This window comes from Lathyrus oleraceus, chromosome 7 (genome assembly GCF_024323335.1).
Source record: "Lathyrus oleraceus cultivar Zhongwan6 chromosome 7, CAAS_Psat_ZW6_1.0, whole genome shotgun sequence".
NCBI classification, from domain to species: Eukaryota; Viridiplantae; Streptophyta; class Magnoliopsida; order Fabales; family Fabaceae; genus Lathyrus; species Lathyrus oleraceus.
Window position 1 is genome coordinate 445,971,278 of NC_066585.1, and position 14,672 is coordinate 445,985,949.

The 14,672-nt window shown below is 40.2% G+C and overlaps 1 protein-coding gene across 1 annotated transcript; it reads right to left on the reverse strand.

Annotated features, from left to right (window-relative positions):
* Positions 1–316: 316 nt before the first annotated feature.
* LOC127104283 (uncharacterized) lies at positions 317–928 on the reverse strand. The gene has a single exon (XM_051041473.1). It carries the CDS (start codon positions 926–928, stop codon positions 317–319), a length of 612 nt encoding a protein of 203 aa, XP_050897430.1.
* Positions 929–14,672: the final 13,744 nt, after the last annotated feature.

The window sequence follows — 14,672 nt, forward strand, 5'->3', positions numbered from 1 at the left end:
GCATTGGCAGCACATGGATCTTGTTGGCGTAGATCTGACATTTATGGCATGTTTAGAGGTGGCGGTGACAGTCAACCTCCATAGTCATCCAATAATAATCGGCCCTCAAGATCTTTTTCACCATGGTCTGTCCACTGGAATGCGTACCAACGTATCCTTCGTGGATTTCCATTATAATTTGGTTTGCTTCTTACTTGTTCACACATCTTAGCAAAACCGAATCATAATTTCGCTTGTATAGTACCCATCCATTCAAGAAGAACTTGGATGACAATTTCTGAAGGTACTTCTTGTCAGTGATGAATGTGTCCTTAGGCTACTCTTGGCTCTCTAAGAGTTTCATGATGTCATAGAACCAAGGATAACCATCGACTTCGTCTTCGGCTGCCAAATAGCAAGCAGGCTCGTCCAAGTAGTTAAGGTGAAAGGGTGGCGCTTCGATCTTCCATTTAACCTTGAACATGGATGCCAAGGTTGCTAAGGCATCGAACAATTGATTCTCTTCTCGAGGAATGTGATTGAATGTAATTTTGTCAAAGTATGGGATTAGTTTCAGGACATGCTCCTTGTAAGGGATGAGCTTGTAATATCTATTGTCCAAATCCCCTTTAACTTGGTTGATAACCAAGGTTGAATCTCCGTAGACTTCAAGGATCTTGATCCTGAGATCAGTTGCGGCTTCAATACCGAAGATACCAGCCTCGTATTCTGCCATGTTGTTTGAACATTCAAAACACAACCTTGCGATAAAGGGGATGTGGAAACCAGTTGGGGATGTGATGACTTCCTTAATTCCATTACCATGAGCATTAGAAGCTCCATCAAATACCAAGGTCCATAGAGATCCTGGCTCGGGTCCTTCCTCGGGTCCATGGATGTTGCAATCTCTCATGAGCATGATGTCCTTGTCGGGGAATTCGAACTGCATAGACTGGTAGTCTTCCAAGGGTTGATGTGCAAGATAGTCGAACAATACACTTCCTTTGATGAACTTTTGAGTGACATGTTAGATGTCGTACTCGGTTAAAGCCATTTGCAATTGGGCTACTCTACCGGTAAGAGCAGGCTTCTCAAAGATGTATTTGATAGGGTCCATCTTGGAAATTGACAACGTTGTATGAGTGAGCATGTATTGTCTTAAGTGTTTGGCAACTCAAGCTAGTGCACAACAAGCCTTTTCAAGCATTGAATACCTACTCTCGTAATCGGTGAACTTCTTGCTTAAGTAGTATATCGCGTGTTCTTTCCTACCAGGCTCGTCATGTTGGCCGAGGAAGCATCCCATGGATCCTTCGAGGATGGTGAGGTACATTATTAATGATTTTCCAGGCACAGGAGGCATCAAAATAAGAGGTTCTTGCAAGTACCCCTTGATCTTCTCAAAATCATTTTTGCATTCATCGTTCCAAATGACGGCTTGATCCTTTCGAAGAAGTTTGAAGATAGGCTCACAAGTGGCCGTTAGGTGAGATATGAGTCTAGTGATGTAGTTAAATCTACATAGGAATTCTCAGACTTCCTTTTCTATTTTGGGTGCAGACATAGCTTGTATGGCCTTCACTTACTCAGGATGTACCTCAATGCCACGTTGGCTGATGATAAAACCTAGCAATTTTCCAGATCTCAACCCAAACATGCACTTGTTAGGATTTAAGCCTCAATTTCAACTTTCTTATACTCTCAAATAGTTTTTCCAGATTAACAAGGTGTCTCTCGTCGGTTAGATATTTGGTTATCATATCGTCAACATAGACCTCTATCTCTTTATGAATCATATCATGAAAGAGTGTGACCATGACTCATTGGTATGTTGTGCCAGCATTCTTTAATCCAAAAGGCATGACCTTGTAGATGAAGGTGCCCCACGGGATTATGAAAGTGGTTTTATCCATATCATCTTGAGTCATCGGGATCTGGTTGTAATCGGATAAACCATCCATAAATGAGAAAACAGATAACTGAGCGGTGTTGACCACTAGCACATCGATGCGGGGTAGTGGGAAGTCGTCTTAGGGATTTGCTTTATTCAGATCTCTGTAATCTATGCACATCCTTACTTTGCTGCCCTTCTTGGGCACTGACACAATGTTGGCAAGCCATTGGGGGTAGTTGGAGACCGCTATAAAGTCGGTGTTGAGCTGTTTTGGTACCTCTTCCTTGATCTTTATAGCCATATCAGGGCGAGTCCTTTGTAGGTTTTACTTCACAGGAGGGAACTCCTCTCTAAGAGGTAGGCGATGGACCACGATATTAGTATCGAGGTCGGGAATGTCTTGGTATGACAATGCAAACACATCCATGTAATCCTTCAAGAGCTTGATCAGCTTCGCCTTGACTTCTTCTTGTAGAGTCGAGCCTATCCTGACTTCCTTTGCTTCCTCATTTGTCCCAAGGTTGACCACCTCAACTGATTGTTCATGCAACTGGATGACCTTTGACTCTTGCATGAGCAGTCTTGCCAATTCTTCGGGGAGCTCGAAATCTTCATCAGAATCCTCGTCGGCTTGATTAATCGGGTTATCAAAGTCATCTGAGACTATAGCAGAATTGTCATTGGTGGTTGTTGAGGGTGATATGAACGATTTAGGGTTCATGCTTTTATTGATATGAAAGAAAGAAAAATGATTTGAAAAATAATTTTAGGAAAAAGAATATTGCCATTTGTTTTCAAAAGTGAAATGAATAAATGGAAGACAAGGATCACAAAATTGAATGTGAAACGTAGATTTTTCATTAATGATGATAAAAAAGGAAATTCATTAAGGCCACAAAAATGATTCCCCCATGTCTTGGGCTTGACATGGGTTCTTTTGATTAAAAAGGGAAAACAACAAGGAAAATTACATCTTAATCATGGTTACTTTAGGTACTTCTATCATAGTCCATTTGGTGGCACCCCTTCCTTTGGTCTTCATGAAGATCAATCTGGCATCTTCTTTCTCGTCTTCCTTCAAAGCACAGACATGACCGTCAACAAGGTGGCCGACACTTGAGAAATATTATGATAAAGGTAGCACTTGTCCCTACTTAGCTATTGGTGGCATCTTCTTCAAGTTTTGGGAGTTGTATCCTAATCCCAAGCGGTCCTTATTGTTAGGCAGCTCAAGCATTCTTCCCCATCCTCGGGGGTATCCCTTTTTTATGATAGTCAAGACATCTTGGAGAGAGGCCATCGAAAATTCAGCATTCTTTGATTCATCCCTCACTGGGCAAACCATTTCGACGTTGATAACTTCAAACGACTGAAACGGGATTTCCTTCATTTCTCCCTCCCCTTCAACATATCAAAAATATGCGAGATAACTCACCATAATATCCTCTTCACCTTCTACAACCACCAGTTTATGGTCAACCAAAAATTTCAATCTTTGGTGGAGTGTTAAAGTAACGGTTCCAACCGAGTGAATCCATGGCCTTCCGAGTAGACAATTGTAGGCCAGATGGATGTCCATGACAAAGAAATTGATTAAGAAGGTGTGGGGACCAATCTTCAAAGGCAAATATACTTCACCGATCATTGTCCTCCTTAACCCATCAAATGCTCTCACCACAAGTTCACTTGGTTTCATCATGAGCCCTTCAATGGTTAGCTTCGCAAGGGAGCCTTTGGACATCACATTGAGAGAAGACCCAGTGTCCACCAAGACTCTTGATAGAACTGTGTCTACGCTTTTAATAGAAATATGGAGAGCTTCATTGTGATTTCGTACCTCAGCGGGGAGCTCCTCGTCATTGAAACCCAAGCTTAGACTAGTGGCTATGTTGTTAACCACTCCTTCAAACTGGCACACCGAAATCTCTTGTGGTACGTGGGCCATTTTCAAGAATTTTACCAAGGCATCCCTATGCTCTTTTAAGCACATCAACAAAGACAACATCGAGATTTATAATGGCGTTTAGTTGAGTTGTTCAACCACTCGATAATCTCTCTTCTTGATTATGCATAAAAACTCCTATACCTCACTGGTAGGTAAAGTGTCTTAAGTTTGCTGAGTGTCGTCAAATTTCTCGCCCTTGTCTAAGATTGAAGGATTTCTAGGACCAATTGGAGGAGGTGCAGGTGAAAAGATCCTTCCACTTCTTGGACCAATTGGATTTCTAGGCCAAATTCGACGATGGTAATTATTGGGTCACTGAACTTCATTGTCTCTTCTTGAATCTTCTGGCCATGGATGTAGACTGAGGTGTCATACACCCATGGGACTTCATTTGAAACGTTATTATCATTGGAACAATAGGATTTGCTGAGAGAGTTAACTAAGATAGGTTATACGGAATTTGTAGAGGGGGAACTTCATCGTATGGTATTTCGAGAGTGGACACGTCTTTGAGTGTAGAGGGTTAATCAATTAACAATATTCCTTGATTCATCAGAGTCTGAATGGATGCCTTCAATACTTCACGCTGATGTGGTTCCAATTAAACAAAGTTCACAAGTCTTGGTACAAACTGGGAATGTGTTGCTTTTCATGAGTACATTCTTGATTTCAATGAGCGGAGTCTTTAATTCACTAACGTAGGTTATCACTTTCCTTCCATCGTCCAAATTCTACCATATTCACATTTTCTTTATTATGCGGAGGCATAGGGTTGTTGTTCACATTCGGGTCGTTGGGCGCGAACGTAATTGCTTTTGAATCAATTAGATCTTGGACTTTGTATTTTAAAGCTTTTTAATTCTCGATGGAATGTTCGGAAGCACCGGAATGCAATTCGCAATGGGGATTTACATCATAACCAGAAGGAAGAACCGCTGGTAGGGGTCCCAACTCCCTTAATTTCACAAGTGATCCTCTTAATAAGTATGGTAGAATATGTTTGTATGACATAGGAACCGGGTCAAACCTTCTCTCATGCCTTCTTGCTCTTTGTTGTTATTGCTGATACTGTGGTTGTTGACGTTGTTATTGTTATTGTTATTGATTACATTGTTGTTGTGGTTGTTGGTAGCATTGTTGTTGTTGAGGTTGAACAGGAATAGCGAAAGGTTGTTGTTGAATTGGTTGAACAGGGGTCACAGTGGCCACTTGTTGATATGGAACTTGATATGTTGGAGTCCTTGTTCGAACAACTGTTGTTGCATTAGTCTCGCCTTCTATTTTCTTGCCATATGGGACAAAAGGTTTCTTTGTTACGCCAAATGTGCTCGCAGGGTTTTGAATTTTTCCCACTTTGATCATGTTCTCGATCCTTTCACCGGCCAAGACCAAATCAGAAAAGTCAGAGGAGGTACTCCCCACCATTCTATCAAGGTACATGGGCCTTGTATGTTTCCCATGAACATTTCTATCAATTCTCGTTCTAACAATGGCAGTTGCACTCGGGTTGCTAGCTCCCTCCACCTCTGAGCACACTCTTTAAAGGTTTCCTTAGACTTTTGTGTTAAATTCTGCAACTGTGTGCAGTTTGACGCCATATCAGTGTTGTACTGATAATGTCTGAGGAATGCTTCGGCCATCTCTCTCTAAGTACGAATATGAGTACCCTCCAATTGCATGTACCAATCTAGGGACGTCCCACTTAGTGAATCTTGGAAGAAGTACATCAAAAGTCGGTCATCACTGGAATAAGTGGCCATTTTCCAAAAGTAAGCTCTGATGTGGGTTCTAGGTCACTGGTTCCCTTATACTTCTCAAAGTCGGGGACTTTGAATTTGGTTGGGATAACCACGTCAGGCACCAAACACATTTTGGCTGCATCAAGACCTAATGCATCAGTACTCTCCATTGCTTTTAGCTTTTCCTTAATGGCCTTCACCTTTTTCCTACTTCATTGGTCGCAGAACCAAAAGCGTCATATTGGGAGGCAGCCCTAGGGCTGAAGAAAGCATCATGTTAATCATCTACCTCGACGACAAGAGGGTGGATGTTAATTGGTGGGACACCTCCAGGTGTGCCGATGTGGACCGGAGGGTCAAATTGAGGAGGAGGAATCATAGTCTCGACCACCGGAGGAATGGGAGGATTCGCAGCGTTAGCATGCTGGTTCATGTCTTCTTGCATCTTCACCGTAATCTATTGGCCCCTAGCGACCGCTTGGATCATCTCCATTAGTTGCCCCATTTGGGACCTCACTTGGGATACTTTTTCTTGAAGTGCGACTTAGTTTTGCTGAAGTTGTTCCATGACGACTTGTTGGTGTCTTCACGTATTGTATCAGAAAGTCAGCTTCGGAGTGTGTTTCTGATCAGAAAAGGGCGGATGGATGAATTTTTGTTTTTATGTTTTTGTTTTTGAAAGATGCAAATGATGCATGAATTATTATTTTTTATCTTAATGCAAAGCTCTTTAGTTAATCGTGTTTATTTATTGCAAGAAATACTTGATGATTTACGTTTGCAATCAAAGATAAGGAAAACACACTAGAGTGAATCACAAAGCTTTATTCATCCTTTGAAGGGAAATCAAACATGTTACAAATACATGGAAGTTGCAAAGTACAAGTAGTTGAGACTAACTATATGTCAACCCTAAAAGTGACCCCTTGAGACTTGCGGAGAGCCTCAATGTCGGTGATGAGTTGGCCACCGTCTTCTTGCAGAATTTGATGAAGTGGTAGACCTCCTCAGGGGTATTATCTGGGCACATAATCATATCAGCCTTCTTCAACTTGTTGGGAAAGTCTTGGATGGCCTAGTTAGCCAGCACCGCCATGTTGGCGTATTTGTCCATCTACTCGTTGTAAAAGGTTTGGAGATTGTGGAGGATGTCATCCCTTTGAGCAATGGAAGCCTCATCTCCATGGTAGCGTTCCTCCCAATATCTACAGTTGTTTTTCAACTCCATACATGCTTGGTCATAGATCCCCATGTTCAGATTCTTGATTTACTCGCAAGCTCGTCCAAGGTTGAACTGCTCACGCAAGAAGCTTTGGTGAATCTTCTCTATCTCTAGTTGTTCCTTAGCCAAGAGGTCTTTACACTCATTCAGAATGGTCCTAAGCTCGAGGATTTTGGCTTCATTATCCTCCATCGCTTCTTTCTTCAGAGCGTTAGACCTCTCAACGGTCTTCTCAAGGTCCTTGATGACTCAGCATGCTTGATCCAACTTCTCATTGTAGAAGTCTAACTCAGAGTTAGCTTCTTGTAGAGCTCCACCAACCCAAACTCTTTGGCCTTCGGCTACTCGGAGCCTCTTCTTGCTATCCTCAAACTTTCACAAACTTTCTTACCCTTATCTTCTAAGACGTGGTTACGTTCCTTGGCACGGTTGAGTTGGACTCGCAATTGAGTGTTTTCCAACTCACGCTCTTCAATTAGATTAGTAAGCTTGTCCATGTCCTCTTGATGGATAGGCTCGGGCTCGGGCATCAACGGAAATGAAGAAGGGTCAAACAGAAACGGTATCTTGATAACCCTAGCCCTCTCTTTTACCCACATAAAGTAGGGTTCCTTGGCTAGGATGTTCTTCTTACCCCATTCTTGGTTAATATGGACTATGTTTATCCAAGCTTTTCATACTCTCTTCACGTTTGAATCAAGCGGATCTACGATATTGATGATAAAAGGAATGAAGTCTCTCTCCTCGGGAGGACTCAACATGGCGTACCCCAATTGTCTTTTGAGTAAAATGGGGTTGTAGTTTATACAACCCTGCGTTCCTATTAAGGGTACGTTTGGGAACCCTTCACATCTTGCAAAGACTTCTTTTGTATCCCATTCTCTCTTGTACCACAGAATTGAACTGGCAGAGAGAGATGCGAACTTTTGAGGCCATGTCAGATTGCTTTGAGCAAAAGGTCCACGTTGAGGCATACGAGCCCTCATCCACAGGTGCAATAGGGGAGCACAATAGAGGAAGGTACCTCATTTCTTCTCATGCCTTGTATGGAAGGTATGATAGAAGTGGGCAAGAAGAAACGGCACCAGATTCTCCGTTAGAAAGACTTCAGCCGCCAAGTGATCCACGAACTTGTCCACATTTGGGAATAGAATATTTCCATGAATCAAAAGTGCTAAGGTTGCACTACAAAAGTCGGGCCTTTCTTCCTTTAACATTTTTGAAGCGTGGGATCCGAGGAACTTTTGAGTCAAACCCTTGACAGAACCTTTAGTGCCCCTATTGGGCACTAGCTTGTTGGCGTTGATACCTAAGACGATTGAGAGCTTGGTCAAGAAGAAACCTTTTTCCAATTTGGGAAAGGGATTGTATTCTTTTATTGATCGGTTGATAAGTCTCTCAAGGTCTTCCAAGGTTGGAGATATTTGGAAGTTGGGGAAAGTGAAGCATCTTAGAGGGACGTCGTATGATCAGTCATCGTTTATGTTATGTATTTTGTCACTTATTCGGCGAAAATTCAGGTAACTTGTATTAATTTGACTTTATTAATGTTCTGTTTCTTTCACCAATATTTAATTTTATGGTTTCATCATTTTTAGTGTCATTTATATTTTTTGTCGCATTTTACACTTTGGGTATGTGTATTTTCTGCATTTCAGGTTCAAGCAGGTACTCAAGCACGATCGAATGTTGAAACAAATGGGAAGCGAACAGAAGCGGAAAGAGATTTTCATGATCTAGTAGACCTTCTACGACCACCCATAGCACCTTCTACGAGCCGTAGCTGGAAGCCCTTAATACACGGAAGAAACAATCAAAATAGGGACCTACTACAGCCACCCGTGGCACCGGCTACGACCCTAGTAGGGGGTTTGGCACAAAAGCAAATATTCACCAAAAATAGTGGCCTGCTACAGCCACCCATAGCACCTGCTATGGGCCGTAGAAGGGGACCTAGGACATTACCATTAAAATAGTGGCCTGCTACGGCCACCCATAGCACCAACTACGAGTCGTAGCAGGCATGCGTGAAAAAGTCCAATTTTGACTTCTCTATTGTGATTCCTAAGTGAGGGGCATTTTGGTAAATTATGAGGCGGATGTGATTGACTTTTGTGAATCTGTTTGAGGAGAGAGAAGATTTTACCATTAAAAGGGGAGTTTTTAGACAAGAAGGAGGATTTTTTTTGGGGAGAACAAGAATTGATACGATTCAGAATTAGAGAAATCAAGGTTTTTGGAGAAACAGGTCTTTCCTAAGAGAAAGCAATTGAAGATCAAAGTTCATCTGAATACTTGTAATGTCTTTGTTTTATATTTTGATTTGCTTCAATATTATGAGTAGCTAAACCCCCCAATGCTAGGGGGTGTCCCTGATTTGAATCTGTAATGACGTTGAGTTTACATTTGCAATAACAATATTATTATACAAAATTACTTTAATCTTTTTATGTACTTAATTCTTTCTCTTTCGGAACAATTAAGATTGTTGTATGATTATCAATTAGGCTGGACCGACGTTGATAATGCTTTCATAATATTAGTCTGCAGTAGATATTACCTAGGACTAAGGATACCCTGTAGGAACCAAATTATTCTCGATATATTAAGGCTTAATTTCACCGGTAATTTTCTATGGACATAGAGATTAGGGTTGAATGATTAAATGTTTTCTCACCAAGGCCTTGGGGAGAAAATACCCTTGAGAACTGGTAGTAATTAATTGATATGTGTTGATGCAATAGTGACTCAGAGTTGTTACAAGGACAAATCACACATCGTCCCTATCATATTACTTTATCTTGAAAACCCTTTTACAACATTATTTATTTTATTTGCAATTATTTTTATAAATTTGAATCTAAAACCCCCAACATAAGTTTTTGTTTAATTGAACAACAATTAGAACTCAATATTTGAGAGCAGTCCTTGAGATCGACATTCAGGGAACTTTCCCATTATTACTATACAGGAAAAATAGTATATTTGCTATTTTTTAGATCAAGTTTTTGGTGCCATTGTCGGGGGTTACCAAAATATAGAGTTTAAATTTAGTTTAAATAATTGAAATTTTTTTGCTCTGCAACTAAAATTTTATTTCTGCCATTTAATTTATTTTGACCTTTATCAACTAATTTCTCTCTGATATTTTATGCGAGGTAAGACCTCAACTGAATTTCCTTTTAACGCAGAAATCGAAAGAACTTTGCGTGCAAGACTCAGACAAGCTAGATTAGCAAAGCTGGAATCGGATAAAGAACAACCAATTGTTCATTCAAAGCCAGATTCAAAGCCAAAAAAAGAGCCAGAAAGAGAGGCCAAGACGATGGGTGAAAATCCACCACCACCGGAAAGATTATTTGGCAACTATGGGACGAAAAATGCATCGGGTGGTAGGCTAACTATTGTGAACCAACCGGTGAATATGCCAAACTTTCAATTGTATCCCAACACTATTAATCAACTAGAAAAGAGACCTTTTTCGGGAAAAATCAACGAAGATGCAAATAAGCATTTACAAAGGTTTCTGACTATGAGCACCACTCTGAAGATAGAGGGACACACTGAAGAGGCAAAGAAGCTACGAATTCTCGTTCACCCTATATGAAAATGTAGAAGAATGGTTCTACTCATTACCTACTGGGAGTATTACCACCTGGGAACAAATGGAAACCGCTTTTCTGAATGAGTATTTTCCAGCTTCAGTTTTCCTCAGGAAAAGATACGACATTATGAACTTCAAACAAAAAGAAGGTGAATCACTTGGTGATTCATACAAAAGATTCAAGAGGTTACTTGTGGCATGTCCGACACATAACTTGGATCAGATAGAGCAAATGCATATGTTTGTCAATGGTATTCGACTAAAAACAAAACAATTGATTGATACAGCATTTGGTGGCTCATCATACATTTCAACAACCACCGGTATTAAAAAGATCATTGAGGCAATCACTGCAAATGAGCATTTGGAGTTATATGACAGGTGTTCAAGCAAATATGAAAGAGTTATTAATTTGAAGCTTGGAACAAATAAACAAGGGATAGAAGACACAGTTGCTGCAGAAGTAGAGAAGAAATTAAAGGCCACGAATATTGGTACACAACAGGTAGTTCAAATTCAGCCGGTCCAAAATGCTACTTGTGAAATTTGTGCAGGCCCTCATTCGACTGCATACTATGTGGCAACTACAAAGCAAATAGAGGAGATAAATATTTTGAGGCAGAACAACCCTTACTCCAACACTTATAATCTAGGGTGGAAGAATCATCCTAACTTCTCCTGGAAAGATCAGAAAGGGAATGTTCAACAACAGGGTCAAAGTCAATACCAGAATCAATACCAACAATCATAACAACAACAACAATAACAAGCTTCGAAGAAAGCAGATTGGGAAATAGCCATTGAGAAGATGGCAGCTCACAATATTCAATTCCAAGAAGAGACCAGAAATAATTAGAGAAACACCTCAGCTTCTATAAAAAAATCTTGAAGTACAAATGGGGAAAATAGCACAACAATTGGCCGGTTCCCAAGCACCAGATATACTACCTAGTGGAACTGTGATAAATCCACGAGAACATAAGAATGTGAATTTTGTTGTAACCATAAGTGGTAAGTCTGCTGAGAATTCCGAGAATAAACAGGTGGAAGAAGATGAGTTGCTAGAAGTGGATTTAGAAATAAGAAATCATGAAAAAAAAACAAGGAGAAGTTGTTGTATTACCAGTTGTGGAGGAAGAGAAGCAGACATACCCTAAACCAACCATCAGGCTCACATACCCTCAACGGACAAAGAAGAAGAAGAAGAATGAGAAAATTTTCGAGAAAATCTTGGAGTACTCAAGAAACTCAAGATTAACATTCCGTTCGCTGAAGCCTTGGAGAAAATGCCCTTATACGCCAAATTCATGAAAGACATCGTTTGAAAGAAACGCCCCACCAACATGAGCATGTCTTGTTGGCTGAAACCTGTAATGATATTTTGCAAGGGATGAAGATACCAGTAAAAAAGAAGGACCGAGGTTTAGTTACTATTCCTTGTACTATAGGAAATAGAACTTTCAAAAAGGCGCTTATTGATTTGGGGGCTAGTGTCAGTTTGATGCCCTTATCTATTTACAAAAAACTGGGAATTGGCACGGTTCAAGATAATAGAATGACACTACAGTTTTTCGATCACTCAATTAAGCGACCTTATGGAGTGGTGGAAGATGTTTTGGTGAAGATAGACAAATTTTTGTTCCCGGTAGACTTTGTGATTCTTGAAATGCCTGAGGATGAAGAGATTCCTTTCATTTTAGGCAGACCATTTCTAGAGACGGGAAGATGTATGATAGATATAGAAGAGGGGACAATGCCTCTAAAATTCTATGATGGAGAATTGAAGATTGATGTCCGAAACACTATGAAATAAAAAGATGATGTTGGTACTAGTCATACTATAGAGGTCATAGATCAAGTGATTGCTTAGAGCAGTCCAATGAAGACACCACAGTTACCGTTGGAATGGGTTTTGAGCCTGTCAATTTTCAAAAATGATGAAGAGAAAGATGAGATAGAATTTGAAGTGCTAGCTATGATGGAGGAACAACCTTAGTGGATTAGATTCAAACCACGTCGGTGGGACGATTTAAAGCCACCACAATCAGGAGAAGATAAGCAAGAAATCAAGAAGGATACGGAATTGAAACAACTATTGGAGCATCTCAAATATGTTTTTTCGGACACTGAAGATAAATTTCCAGCTATCATAAATTCTAGTCTCAAAAGCTTCCAAGAAGCAAAACTCATCCAAGTACTAAAAAAACACAGGAGTGCTATTGGGTGGGCAATCGAAGATTTGAAGGGTATTAGTCCTACAATTTTCATGCACAAGATACTTATGAAAGATGATCACAAGCGAGTTGTCCAACCACAAAGGAGACTTAATCCATCCATGAAAGAAGTGGTTCGTAAAGAATTTGCGAAGTTGTTTGATGCGGGTCTTATTTACCCTATATTTGATAGCTCATGGGTGAGTCTCGTACATGTGGTACCTAAGAAAGGGGTAACAACTGTTATCATGAATAAAAAAAATGAGTTGATTCCCACAAGAATTGTCACTGGCTGAAGAGTATGCATAGATTACATACGGTTAAACATTGCAACAAGAAAAGACCACTTTCCTCTCCCATTCATTGATCAATGTTGGAAAGGTTAGCTGGTCATGACTACTATTGTTTCCTGGATGGATATTTGGGATATAATCAGATCGCAATAGCTCCTGAAGATCAAGAAAAGACATTATTCACCTTACCCTATAGTATCTTTGCCTACAAAAGGATGCCATTTGGGTTGGGCAATGCACCCACTACATTTCAAAGATGTATGACATCCATTTTTGCTAACATGCTTGAAAAGAATATGGAAGTGTTCATGGGTGATTTTTCTATCTTTAGTTCCTCTTTTGATAATTGTTTAACTAACTTGTCTCTTGTTTTAGAAAGATGCCAACAGACCAACCTGATTCTCAATTGGGAAAATGCCATTTTATGGTGCTTGAAGGCATAGTCCTAGGGCATAAAATCTCCCAGAGGGGAATAGAAGTTAACAAGGAAAAAGTGGAGGTAATATCAAATCTCCCACCTCTAGTGCATGAGAAGGGCATCAGAAGTTTCTTGGGACATGCAGGTTTTTACCGCAGGTTCATAAGAGATTTCTCTAAAATAGTAAAACCATTTACTAGTTTGCTTGTGAAAGACAAGTCGTTCATGTTTGATAAATAATGCGTCGATGCTTTTGGAACATTGAAAAGTAAGTTGGTATCAGCTCCTGTAGTGATTGCCCCCGATTGGTCTCTACCTTTCGAGATCATGTGTGATGCCAGTGACATTACGATAGAGGCAGTATTAGAACAACAAAGAGATAAGATATTACATGTGATTTATTATGTGAGTCATGTCTTAAATCCTGCTTGGACAAATTATGCAACTACCAAAAAGGAGTTGCTAGCAGTAGTCTATGCTTTTGACAAATTCAGGTCATATCTATTAGGATCTAAAGTAATTATTTATATTGACCGTGCTGTTTTGAAGTATTTGTTTGCTAAATAGGAATCAAAGCCAAAACTGCTGAGATGGATCCTACTCCTTCAGGAGTTTAATCTAGAAATCTGGGACAAAAATGGATGTGAAAACACGGTTGCTAATCACTTATCCCGGATATCCCCGATTGAAGAAAATGTAAAGAAACGTCATATTAAAGATGAGTTTGATAATGAACGCCTCTTGGTTGTTACTGGTATCCCATGGTTCGCAGACTATGCGAACTATTTGGTAGGTGGTGTAGTCCCTAAGGATTTTGATTATAACAAAAAGAAAAAGTTTTTGCATGATTGCAAGTTATATTTGTGGGACGACCCGTTCCTATACAAGAATGGGATAGACGGGCTAGTCCGAAGATGCGTCCTGAAGGAAGAACAATAGGATATCTTAAAGGCATGTCATGACTCAGAATATGGAGGACATTTTAGTGGAGATAGGACAACAACAAAAGTCCTTCAATCTAGGTTATACTGGCCTGCACTTTTCAAGGATGCCCATTATGTAGTGTGGGACTGTGATAGATGTCAAAGGACAAGTAACATTTCAAAGAGAAATCAGATGCCTCGGAAACCCATGTTGGAAGTAGAGTTATTTGATGTATGGGGTATAGATTTTATGGGACCATTTCCATCGCCATTTGGAAAAACATATATTTTGGTAGCAGTGAGTTATGTGTCTAAATGGGTAGGAGTAGTGGCCTTGCGCACAGATGATGTTAATGTGGTGGTTAAGTTTCTACGGACTAACATCTTTGCGAGGTTTGGGGTACCAAGGGCACTGATAAGCGATGAAGGAACGCATTTTATG